General features: G+C 45.3%; 1 protein-coding gene across 2 annotated transcripts in view; it reads right to left on the bottom strand.

Moving 5' to 3' along the window:
• Positions 1 to 5,536: 5,536 nt before the first annotated feature.
• The window catches only part of TC2N (tandem C2 domains, nuclear), a 136,457-nt gene continuing 128,356 nt past the window's right edge, over positions 5,537 to 13,637 (bottom strand). For both annotated transcript variants that reach the window (XM_082275442.1, XM_082275443.1), the window contains one exon: positions 5,537 to 5,725. In XM_082275442.1, the coding sequence (XP_082131568.1) occupies positions 5,612 to 5,725 (114 nt within the window). In that variant the 3' untranslated portion in view covers positions 5,537 to 5,611. The remainder of the gene's footprint in view (positions 5,726 to 13,637) is intronic.

Raw genomic sequence — 13,637 nt, forward strand, 5'->3', positions numbered from 1 at the left:
AAAAAAAAAAAAAAACAAGCATTTGCCTGGAGTTGGGCCTTAACATGTCCTCCATGGTTTCTCTTTTAAAAACAATGTAAATACAAAAAAAAAAAAAAAAAAATGTTTTGTTGATCTGTCCGAAATCCAGTGCATTCCTAAATTCTAGTTTAAAGTGCAAGTTCACCTTTACAGAAAACCTGTAAGGTGAACTTAACACTGGACCCCCTTTCTCGTCACACCCCCCCCCCCCCAAGTCTACACTGGACCCCTAGTCCCGCTGTGAGACATCAAGTCGCCACTTTACCGGTCTGAGGATTTGAAATCCTTGCAGCTTTCTTCTCTCTCAGTGCTGACAGGGTGGGCTAGGTGGTTCCGATTGGTCAGCCGCGTCCATATGACAACACTGACCAATTAGAATGCCTCCTATCCATACATGCAGAGAGCTACGTTTAGGAGATTAAGCCGTGGGCATTTCAAATCCCTGAAAGCGGCAACCCGATGTCTCATAGAGGGGGATCGTGAGACTCAGCAGGGCCAGGGTGGTGGGGGGGGGGGGGGGTGAGAAAGGGGGTCCAGTGTTAACCTTGAAGTTTTTCTGTAAAGGTGAACTTACCCTTTAAGCTGAAAATCGCTGCCTCTGCTGCACTGAAATGCCCAAGCAGTGCTGTAAGCCTTGCCTGAGTTCTTCCCTGCTGTACTACAGAACACCTCAGCCTCTCTCCATCTCCATAAGGCCCCTTTCACACTGATACGTGTTTGCTGCGCTTTTACTCTGCTAAAAGCGCAACAAAAATATTTCCCCATAAATCCTATGGAACTCTTCACACCAGTGCGCCGCGGGGGCGGTGCCTAAAAAGTCCTGCATGCTGCGTCTTTGGTGCCTTGTTTAACAACTTCAGCTCCGGAAGGTTTAACCCCCCTTCTTAACCAGGCCATGTTTTACGATCCGGCACTGCGTTGTTTTAACTGACAGTTGCGCGGTCGTGCGATGCTGTACCCAAATAAAATTAATGTTTTTTTTTTTTTCACAAATGGAGCTTCATTTTGGTGGTATTCGATCACCTCTGCCGATTTTTTTTTTTTTTTTTTTTGCAGTATAAACAAAAAAAGAACCACAGTTTTGAAAAAAAAACTATTTTTTACTTTCTGCTATAAAAACACATCCAATAAATTTTTTTTTCTAAAAATCACATTTTTTCATCAATTGAGGCCAATATGTATTCTGCTGATCCCCCGCTGAGCAGGCGGATGACGGGTCCGTCTCCACAGAGACAGACCTGTCAGAGTCCCACTCTCCTCTATGAGGAGATGGGATGAAAACTGACCGCCTGTCTGTTTTCATCCTATCCGATCCTCCAGACGGATGGAAAATATGGTCACCCTCCATCTGTATTTGGCGGACAGGATTGGATAGCAGCAGGTGTCAGCGGGCATGTCACTGCTGACATACGCCGCTCTATAGGGGTGAATGGAGAGTCCGATCAGGTCCTCCTAAAAAAAAAATGACAGACGGACCTAAAAGCAAAAGCCCATGTGAAACTCTATCCAAAATAGTTCTAAAACAATGACAAAAAAAAAAAAAAAAAAAGTAGGCCTTTAGGCTCGGTTCGAAGCCACATATGTTGGTGACGTAACGCGTAGAGGTTGAACCTGGCGGTGGGAGTTTTCACTGGATCACGTGAGAAGCTGGATTTATTATATGCTTGTTTTTTACCTAATAGATGTGAGTGCATTTTATGAAGTGGGTTCTGTGCGGTGTGTTGAGCTTAATAACACAGGTACTACACTATTGGAGGCTTTTTTTTACTGTTTTTTGCCGATGACCTAGGTGTGAGCGGTGTGGAGCCATCTTGGAGAGGGAATTCCATTGTTCCTAAAGGAACCTGAACACCAGAGTTTGGCCCATCAGATTGATTTGCTCAAGGCTTAAACTTTAAAAGCAAAACGGCAACTGTTTTTTATTCTAAAAAAAAAAAAAAAGATTTACATAAATACTAATCACTGTAAACACCCCTGTCAGTGGTAAATGGTTTGTCTCATTCCTGTATGTAATACATTTGCAGGAGACCCTGAAAAACAGACTTACTGACTGGATCACCAGATGAAAGTAGAAGAAAGCCTAAAAAAGAAAACTAATGCAGACATCACATCAAAGAATAGGTAAGCTGCAATAAAATAAATAAATGTTTGCTTTTGGGTTTAATACTGCTTTAATTATACAGGTATTGGAATGATATCTAACCTGCAGAAGGAAAAGGGTAGTACTGTGCATATGACGGCATGATATAAACACACTAATGTTACAGGGCATGGGAAAGGGTGCTGTGCATTTACCATACCTGGGGCCAATCAGAGGTTATCTGACGGATGTGATAACCACTTGCCGACCAGCCACCGTAGTTATACATCTATATATATATATATATATATATATATATATATATATATATATATATATATATATATATATGTGCGGCAGGTGGGCTTCGTTACGCAAAATGACGTACCTGTGCGTCGTTTCATGTTGCCATTAGTGGGGGCGCACACGCCAATTGACTAGAGTGGGAGACAATCAGCGGGTTCGGCGGACTCGATTTCCGCTGGGCACCCGCGGTCGCTCGCCCTGGAGACAGAACTGTGACCCTGTGTGGGGTATAGGGTGCATGTGATTTCAGCTTGGGGGGTGGACAGCCTCTACATCTCCTCCAGCCCTGTGAGCACCTCCAGCGGCCGTGATTTGCTAAGTCTCGGGACCCCGTGGGTATAGGGTGGAAGCGATGTCAGCTTGGGGGGTGGACAGCCTCTACATCTCCTCCAGCTCTGTGAGCACCTCCAGTGGCCGTGATTTGTTAGGTTCTGAGACCCCGTGGGTATAGAGCGCAAGTGATGTCAGCTTGGGGGGCTCACCGCCTCTACATCTCCTCCAGCACTTTTAAGCACCTCTAGCAGCCATGATTTGCTATCATCAGCAGGATGTCAGTGATGAACACAGGGATCCTGTAATCCTCCTATTTAGGAACACAGGTCTCTGTGTTCATTCAGTGAGCCCATCCCCCACACAGTTAGAAAGCATCCCCTAGGCACACATTTTACCCTTTGATCACCCGTGGTGCTAACCACTTCCCTGACAGTGTCATTAGTACAGTAACCGTGCATATTTTTAGCACTGATTACTGTAGTAATGTCATTGGTCCCCCCAAATGTGTCAAAAATGTCAGTTAGGGGTTCCGATCTGTCCGCCGCAATGTCACAGTCCCGCTAAAGATTGCTGATCACTGCCATTACTAGTAAAAAAAAAAAAAAGAAAAATCTTTCCCCTAGCTTGTAGATAACTTAGATATGTGATACCGTTTGCGCAAATCAATCAATATACGCTTATTGGGATTATTTTTTACCAAAAATATGTCAGAATACATATTGGTCTAAATTGATGAGAACATTTTTTATTTTTTGGGAATGCTTTATGGCAGAAAGTAAAAAAATATTGTAACACCAATTGAAAGATCCAGTAGGGGAACGTTCCTCATTGAAAGATCCAGTAGGGGAACGTTCCTCTTTGAAAGAGCGTTCCTCATTGAAAGATCCAGTAGGAGAACGTTCCTCTTTGAAAGATCCAATAGGGGGAACGTTCCTCTGACCATCTCCTCTCCTGTCAGAATTGGTTGTTGCCTCCACTGGTTTTAACAGGGAATCCTTCCAACACCCAGTAATGCAGGAGCAGTGTGTGCGGCCAGCGGAGGAGGTGGCTGGAGGAACCTACACTTACCGGGCATTTTATTAGGTACACCTGTTCAATTGCTTGGTAACCCAAATTGCCAATTAGCCAATCACATGGCAGCAAATCGATGCATTTAGGCATGTAGATGCGGTGAAGACGACTTGCTTAAGTTGAAACCGAGCATCAGAATGGGGAAGAAAGGGGATTTAAGTGACTTTGAGCATGGCATGGTTGTTGGTGCCAGACGGGCTGGTCTGAGTGTTTCTGGGATTTTCACACACAACCATCTCTCGGGTTTGCTGAGAATGGTGGGAAAAAGAGAAAATATCCAGTGAGCGGCAGTTGTGTGGAGGTAAATGCCTTGTTGAGGTCAGAGGAAAATGGGCAAACTGGTTCCAGATGATAGAAAGGCAACAGTAACTCAAATAATAATACCATCTCTGAGAGCACAACAGATTAAACCTTGATGCAGATGGGTTACAGCCGCAGAAGGCCACACCTTTGGGTGCCACTCCTGTCCGCTAAGAACAGGAGACTGAAGCTACAATCCGCACAGGATCACCAAAATTGGACAATAGAAGATTAGAAAATTGTTGCCTGGTCTGATGGGTCTCAATTTCCGCTGCGACATTCAGGTGGTAGGGTCAGAATTTGGCGTAAACCACATGAAAGCATGGATCCATCCTGCCTTGTATCACCGGTTTAGGGTGGTGGTGGGGTAATGGTGTTTCTTGGCACACTTTGGGCCCCTTAGTACCAAAATTGAGCATCGTTTAAACACCACGGCCTACCTGAGTATTGTTGCTGACCATGTCCATCCCTTTATGACTACAGAGTGCCCATCTTCTGATGGCTCCTTCCAGCAGGATAATGCACCATGTCACAAAGCTCCAGCGCAGTTCTGAAGGTAAAAGAGGGTTCAACTTGGTACTAGCAAGGTGTACCTAATAAAGTGGCCAGTGAGTTTATATCACTGGAAGTTTTCATGAGAGCTGTAAGGCTTCGTTTACAATGGTGTAGCACTCTGAAGTGCATTCCACGTTAGGATCGCTCTTCAATGAGCATTTGAAAGGCAGTGAGGAGGCATTCTATTGCCTCCTTACTGCCTGCTTTAACACCCTAAATGCCAGACATCTGCTTTGAAACCCGGTGCATTGCGGCACTTGAATGCGCCACAGTAGTGTCCACTCAAGTCGACTGGGTATAATGCTGCAAAGCACTGTGACCCAGGGGCAGACTGACAACTCATGGGGCCCCCGGGCAAAAGGGGATCATGGTGCCCCTTGTCCCCGTACATGTGTCCCAGGCCCACACTCAAGCAGCTTATCAGTGCCCATCAAATGCTGCCTTATTAGTGTGACCGCGGTTTCTCTCGTAGGCCTTTCCAGCTAAAAAAAAAAAAGGGGAAGTGGTTAAGGGGCAGCAAAAAAGCATCTCTACTGCAGGGTTTTTAAAACCACCCCCCCCCCCTTTCCCCAACCGCTTGTATGAACGAACCCTGAAGGTGTTTTTGATTTTGTAGCCTGTCTCTGCTTGCTCGAAACCAAAAAATATAGATATCATTTTGTAGGGAGTTTTCTTTTATAGGTCAATGAACTGAAATAAAAATAAAAAAAAAGTGAAATGAAGAATTTACACTAAATTGCCCATTTACAAAACATCTTGTTGCAAGTTGAGATAATCCACAACCTTGACTTGCCGCTGTCTTGACATAAATCCATAGGAAAAGGCGCATTCAATGTGTCCCAGACCAAGATGAATAATCCCTCTGCAAAAACATCTGACACAGTGGGGTCCACACTGGCACTCCTATATCCAGTCTGACACCTGGCCTGGGGGGGCCGTGGCCTTTATTTACAGTCCCTGGAGGGGCAAGCGGTCCATTACAAAAGTCATGACTTGTCCCATTCCCTAAGTTGAGAAGTTGAGTTTATGCCATATAGTGACCACCTTCTCTGGGTGGCTGATTGTGTCATTCCATTGATTTGCCGCTTCACTGCTGTTACTGTCACTGCTGATCCACACCTGAGGAGACAAAGAATTGGTTAGGATATCAACTCTCCAATATAGGCCACTGATGTCATCAGTACATCACTTAGAATGCTGCATAGATATCAATACAGACAGTCTCTGGGTTACAAACAAGATAGGGTCTGTAGGTTTGTTCTTTAAGTTGAATTTGTATGTAAGTCAGAACAGGTACAAAATTTAAGTGTAGCTCTAGCCAAAAAAATAATTTTCAAGTTTTTTTTTGGATAGCATAGGGAAGGGTCAACACCCCTGTAACATCAGAACGTGTGCCTCATGCGGCCTCTGTGATGTGGAGCGTAGGAGGCTGCAGCCATGACAGTTCTGTGTGTAACTGATTTTAGTGTTCAGTTACACAGAGATCACATAGAGTGCAACCATCCCCACACAGTACACAAACACCATCTGTCCCTGTCCAAGTGTCCCATAAACATCTGTACCAGTGCACAAAATATCTGTTAGTGTACCAGTATCCCATCAACATCTGTCAGTGTACCAGTGTCCCATCAACATCTGTCACAGTGTACCAGTGTCCCATCAACATCTGTCACAGTGTACCAGTGTCCCGTCAACATCTGTCACAGTGTACAAGTGTCCCGTCAACATCTGTCACAGTGTACCAGTGTCCAATCAACATTAGTCAGTGGACCAGTGTCCCATCAACATTTGTCACAGTGTACCAGTGTCCAATCAACATTAGTCAGTGTACCAGTGTCCCGTCAACATCTGTCACAGTGTACCAGCGTCCCGTAAACATCTGTCACAGTGTACCAGCGTCCCGTCAACATCTGTCTCAGTGTACCAGCGTCCCGTCAACATCTTTTACAGTGTACCAGTGTCCCGTCAACATCTGTCTCAGTGTACCAGTGTCCCGTCAACATCTGTCACAGTGTACCAGTGTCCCATCAACATTCAACATCTGTCAGTGTACCAATGCACAATGTACCAGTGTCCCATCAACATCTGTCAGTGTATCAGTGCACAAAAACATCTGTCATAGTGTACCAGTGTCCCACCAATAAATAAATACAATTTTTAAAGCGCCCCCATGCAAAGCCGAACCCAACCAATGGCTGGTAATGAGGGCTTGATCAGAGTATATTTCAGAAAGAAGGTTGCAAGGAAGTGCAGATGGATAAGTATACTTTGCTGGATGGATGGTCTATGAAGAAGCACCATCACTTTGCCCTGATTGAGCAAGTGCTGCACCTTAATGTACCTCTAGTTGGGCAGATTCGTGGATCAGGTGGGAGTGGAGACCAAGCCAAGTACTCCTTTTATCGCAGATGCCTCTTATTGTCTCTTTGCAATTACTGATGTGCATGATCAAATAAAATACATGCAATATCCCATGCAGATATGACATATTTCAGGTATAGATGTTTAAAGTGTCATTAAACCCACATAATAAAAAAACAATAAATGGTGTATTAAGGGCTGTTCATAATCACTCAGTAGCTATGAGATTCATTTTTTGTATTCTGTAAAAAACCTTGTCTATCCTACTGCTCTCTACTTCCCGTTTTGTTCATTTCCCCAATTCAGCCAGGGATTTTGCAGCTGTGGCAGCAGCTCTGCACCTACTCAGTGAGTTTCTATGCTTAGCATTTCCTGCCTAAAACATCTGAGCAGCCCATGTAACTAGAGAGTCACACGTGGGCGTATACACAGTGGTAAATGACAGCCCACTCCCTCCCTCTTCCTCCTCCATGCCCACTAACCAGCTAAACACAATGGGGGTGGGATAATACATGTAGATTAATGGGGGCTTCACTTCCCTGTTCTAAAGCAAAGGCTGAACGGGTGTGACACAGCCTGCGACTGGCAGAAATCACCCACACTATTATTTCCACAAAATAATAAATATTTGATTTTACATAATTACATAGTAGTTGTGGTTGAATAAAGACAAAAGTCCATCCAGTTCAACCTGTACAGGTGTGTGTGTGTGTGTCAGTGGCCTGATCATTTCCCATAACCCTGAATGTTATGATCTGTGAGATGCACGTCCAAGAGTCTTTTAAAAGTAGCCATACTCCCCGCAGCTACCACCAATTGTGGAAGAGAGTTCCACATTCTCACCGCCCTTACAGTGAGGAACCCCTTACGCAGCATAAGATTAAACCGCCTCTCCTCTAATCTCATTGTGTGGCCATGTGTCCTCTTGCACTCCTTGAGACTAAATAGTTTTTTTTTCCTATGCTGGGATCACCATTGTGGTATTTGCAAATCGCTATCAAATATTTCAAATATATATATATATGTATGCATGCCAATTTAAAACAGTTTGATTTTATTTATTTTTACTCTGTATTCCAAAGGCTATTTTTTTTTTCTTTTTGTTGACCATGTGACTAGCAGCAGAGGACTAGAAGCTCCTCCTTCCTATGTTTCCCTGCAGACAGGCTGGTAGAGGTGGGTCATGTGACAGCTGGATATCAATTAGAAAAAAAGGTACTTAGATGTGCAGCCTGGGAATTAGTCAAGTCAAGTCTGCTGAAGTAAGTATTATGCTATAGAAATCTTTCTCTTTGAGTTCATACTACAATCTTGCTGACAGCCCTTCAATCGAAGGAGAGGAAAGGAGCCATATCTGCATACTTTGACTGAGGATCAGTGGCGGCTGGTGCATTGGGGGCGCATGGGTGCCGCCCCCCCTATCCATGCGTCCGGCCCCCTAGTCTTACACGCAGGGCGTTGGACGCATGGATTCAAATGGGTTTTTTTTTTTTTTTTGAAGCGTGTGATTAGAGCCAGAGGCTCTAAAAGGCTTCAAAAAAGGGTGGGTACGGGGCGCAGAGCACTGCGCCCTGAGCCCACCCAGTTGTGTGACAGCAGCGAATAAATATTCGCTATTATCACACGGATCCTCCTCCCAGCCAATCAGGAAGCGGGTCCTGAGACCAGTTTCCCAATTAGCCGAAAGGAGAGGCCATGCTATTGGCCAAGGAGGAGGAGGGAGGAGATGCAGGGGAAGCCACCGCCGCCTGCTCTCCACTTCAGTCCAGGGTGAGTGAACCGGCAACGGGGGGAGTGGTATGCTGTGCGGGCGAGCTGGTGTGGTGGGGGAGTATGGTGTGGTCCGTCTGCTGCCCCCCCGCCCCATGGAGCACCAGCCGCCACTGCTGAGGATATATTCTATGCCTGATTGAATCATACTGTTGGTGAGTGGGGATTTCAGGAGGGGAGCACGGAGTGTCACCTTGGATTTTACTAGAAGAATTCATCCAAACTGGCACAGGAAGTTGAAGAATCTGAATGACGGTGTCACCTTTGGGCTATTTAGTATGGTGGGCGGGGGGGAAGGATGTATAAATAATTTGAGTGATAAAAATAATGATCGTGCAACAGTCCCCATATCTATTTCAGCTAGTTTTGCTGTTTTTGGTTGTAAGCTTGGCCTAACTTCTACTTGGAGATTTTTGCCTCCCAAGATGAGCTCACATGTGCAGTTCCCAAGTTATAGTATATAATTAATAAACAGCAGGATGTAGGTGGAATTCCTAAATGATGGGCTCATAAAGGGGTTCTCCGCAGATGTTTACACCACAGGCGCACCTGCATGTCTCCCTCCATCCTGTGTCAATGAACTTCCCCTGAATTCTGCAGAGAATCTGGCTGCCTCTCAAGACAAGGGGAGAGAGCGTAAGCACACCAGCCTTGTCTGCTGTATTGAATTCGTTACACAGAGGACCCAGTGTTTGGGATGCTGAAAAGCAGCTCTGTTACAAAGCCCAAAACACAAGATTACCCCTCTCATATTGTCTTCTCCTCGTCTCTGTATTCCAAATTACAAACTGTCCTTCACTGGATCCAGTCCCAGAGACTCAAGTTACACTAATATGTGAATTCCCAGCAGCAGATGTATATCAATAATCTGCCTTGAGTAAGCCAATCTAGAGAGGATTTTCTGTAGAGGCTAAAAGCTGGTACAAGTTTTTGACCAACACATAACAAGGAGCTTTGTACATATGGAGGTGGTCAGTTTGATAGCCCATCTTCCAGCAAATTTTGAAGTACGCCCCCCGAAACATGTTGACTTGTTATCTTCTATCAAAAAGAAATTCTTTTCAGACTTCAAAACCATCAGTATGGTGCTTTGTTTAGCTGTACATTCAGGTCCCAATTTTCCCTTGTCTAGCCCACAAACAAAATGAGAGAATCTTCCTCCATCCACAGTGTGAAAGGGCTGTGCCTTGTCATGGTGTCCAGTAAAGGTATATGTCACACAGGGTTAGTAATGATGCAGGTTGAGGGGCTCCAGGATGTCTATTCAGAGTGGAGTAAAATGGTTTTGCAGTTTTCTCCAGGATTGGTAACTGTTGGATCGGGTTTCTGGAGTCCTGAGGCTTTGAAGTCTTGGACGGGATGAAGCATGTAACCCTGTGTCCACATCACACATCTATCAACAAATACATATTTTCAGACTTCCAAACCTTGTCATGGTGTCTGTAAAGGTATATGACACACAGGGCTATCACTGATGTAGGTTGAGGGGCTCTAGGAGGCCTATTCGGAGTGAAGAAAATTGGTTTTGCACTTTTCTCCAGGATTGATAACTCCTGTGTAGCAAGGTTTCCAGGCCTGTGGCCTGATGTGGGTCTGCCATTAGTACCAGAATCCTCTCCAGCCCATGTGAGCTGTGACCCTGGGTGTGACAACTGAAGTAGCGACAAGTCCGGCATCTTTGTTTGTCGTTTTATTGAAATAAAGGGGAAGGGAATAAGTGGGATACTCCTTGAGGCTTAAACTAGTTACAATTGGGACTTTTCTCCAAAAATGCCCGTTGGCGCTTCCTTGACGCCAGCCGGCGCCAGCCAATGCTCACTGACTCTGAGAACCCTCTGTATAACAAAAGAAGACTTAAATCCCCGACATATAGTCCAGTAGATCCAAGACTGAGAACTGTAGAACTCCTGACACTGTTGTACTGTGAAAGTCACTGAATACTTTCCCCCGCCTGGCACAGCTTGAGGTAGTATATTGCAGAACTCTGTGTAACTGTAACTGTCACACTCTGTACACTTCAGGGCCCAGACAGCCGGTGCCCCCATTTTGACCTTGAACTCTTAAGGGTCCACCAACTATGTACCCCTTTGCAACTTCAAGGTCATCAACCTAGGTACCCTCTTTAACAGCTAGCTGACACTGGATCCCAGAACCTCTCTCGGAGTGGTCCCCTCTGACTCTAGGCAGACCCCCAGGGGCAATCCGCGGTACTCAAGACCTGTGTAGGCTTTCCTGGGACTGGACCCCTCTCTCTCTCTCTCCGCAGGTTCTCGGCACACCGGATCCCCTCAGCTCAACTCAGCACTTTCTGGACTCTCAGGCGACACCCTGAGACATCCGCCTCCCTCAGACAAGAGGAGAGACAGACGCACTCTTCTTTCTGGGACTCTGCTCCCGCCAAAGACACCATGCAATGCACTTCCCCCCAAACTTATACCAACTCCCAGAATCCTTTGCAGCCTAATCTGCCTTCCGGGGTAGTTACAAGCTGGGATGTGTCCCCTGATTTGGCTTTTTTTTTTTTTTTAGCTTTGAAATAAAAGTGGGCCAAAAGCCCTGAAATGTACTTTTCTGGCTAGACTGGAATTGTTGAAAAGCACTACCTTTGAGTGAAACCCCTACAATGGGCACAGCTAGCTCGACTTCCGGCTATGATATTTAAACAGCCACGGCAGCCCCCGAACCAGATGCAATTACTGTGTAGGCTGCAGAGGCTCAGGTGATAGGTACCCCATAGGGAAGGCATGGCATACACAGTAGTTGGGTTTCCAGGAAATCTTTTGTCAAACACGTTCCAGTGTACAGTCAAGTCAAAGCAGCAGCTCAGACTGGCAGCAACACTCGCCAAAGGTAACCGTACTCACAGGGAGCTATGCAAAGAACGGTATCACCTGTGGCCTACCACTAGTAGCAGAAAAAAGGTTCCCCCAGTAGCTCTAGCTACAGTCCCTATTCCATAGCTCCCAACTGTCCCTGATTTCGAGGGACTGTCCCTGATTTGGAACAATGTCCCTCTTTTCTCCTCATTTGTCCATCATTTTGATCTGATCTACAATATCTCACTAAAGTGAGTACACCCCTCACATTTTTGTAAATATTTTATATCTTTTCATGTGACAACACTGAAGAAATGACACTTTGCTACAATGTAAAGTAGTGAGTGTACAGCTTGTATAACAGTGTAAATTTGCTGTCCCCTCAAAATAACTCAACACACAGTTATTAATGTCTAAACCGCTGGCAACAAAAGTGAGTACACCCCTAAGTGACAATGTCCAAATTGGACCCAAAGTGTCAATATTTTGTGTGGCCACCATTGTTTTCTAGCACTGCCTTAACCCTCTTGGGCATGGAGTTCACCAGAGCTTCACAGGTTGCCACTGGAGTCCTCTTCCATTCCTCCATGACGACATCACGTAAATGGCAGGTGTTAAAGACCTTGCGCTTCCTTCACCTTCCCTTTGAGGATGCCCCACAGATACTCGATAGGGTTAAGGTCTGGAGACATGCTTGGCCAGTCCATCACCTTTACCTTCAGCTTCTTTAGAAAAGCAGTGGTCGTCTTGGAAGTGTGTTTGGGGTCGTTATCATGTTGGAATACTGCCCTGCAGCCCAGTCTTCAAAGGGAGGGGGATCATGCTCTGCTTCAGTATGTCACAGTACATGTTGGCATTCATGGTTCCCTCAATGAACTGTAGTTCCCCAGTGCCGGCAGCACTCATGCAGCCCCAGACCATGACACTCCCACCACCATGCTTGACTGTAGGCAAGACACACTTATCTTTGTACTCCTCACCTGGTTTCACATACACTTGACACCATCTGAACCAAATAAGTTTATCTTGGTCTCATCAGACCACAGGACATGGTTCCAGTAATCCATGTCCTTAGTCTGCTTGTCTTCAGCAAACTGTTTGAGGGTTTTTTTGTGCATCATTTTTAGAAGAGGTTTCCTTCTGGGATGACAGCCATGCAGAACGTTTCGATGCAGTGTGCGGTGTATGGTCTGAGCACTGACAGGCTGACCCCCCCCCCCCACCCCATCAACCTCTGCAGAAATGCTAGCAGCACTCATACATCTATTTCCCAAAGACAACCTCTGGATATGACGCTGAGTACGTGCAGCCAACTTCTTTGGTCGACCATGGCGAGGCCTGTTCTGAGTGGAACTTGTCCTGGTAAACCACTGTATGGTCTTGGCCACCGTGCTGTAGCTCAGTTTCAGGGTCTTGGCAATCTTCTTATAGCCTAGGCCATCTTTATGTAGAGCAACAATTCTTTTTTTCAGATCCTCAGAGAGTTCTTTGCCATGAGGTGCCACGTTGAACTTCCAGTGACCAGTATGAAAGAGTAAGAGCGATCACACCAAATTTAACACATCTGCTCCCCATTCACACATGAGATCTTGTAACTAACGAGTCACATGACACCGGGGAGGGAAAATGGCTATTTGGGCCAAATTTGGACATTTTCACTTAGGGGTGTACTCACTTTTGTTGCCATCGGTTTAGAAATTAATGGCTGTGTGTTGAAGTATTTTGAGGGAGTACCACATCCAATTGGTGAGTCAGCAAGTACGTTTATTCCTCAGATTGAGTGTTTTTTCACCCAGTATACGCTCTTTTTGATATATCCTGTCACCACCTTCAGGAGAAACAGGACAGGAGGTGTAAGGGAAAGCCCTCCCGTCAGCTCGGCCTCAACCAGGTACATTACAATTATAAAAGATCAGAGAGAAAAAAAAAACACGTAAGAAGAGAAATTGACAGAAAAGAAAGTGTAAAAAAAAACAAAACCAGCAGAAGCCAGTCTAGTGAATCACTAGTTTTCAAATTAGCTATCAATTTGGTTTTCAATTTTGAATTGTGTAAACTTTCTGGACTCCTAAACCCAAATTTCT

The sequence above is a fragment of the Pelophylax lessonae genome, assembly GCF_965119305.1.
Source record: "Pelophylax lessonae genome assembly, chromosome: 13".
Lineage (NCBI taxonomy): Eukaryota > Metazoa > Chordata > Amphibia > Anura > Ranidae > Pelophylax > Pelophylax lessonae.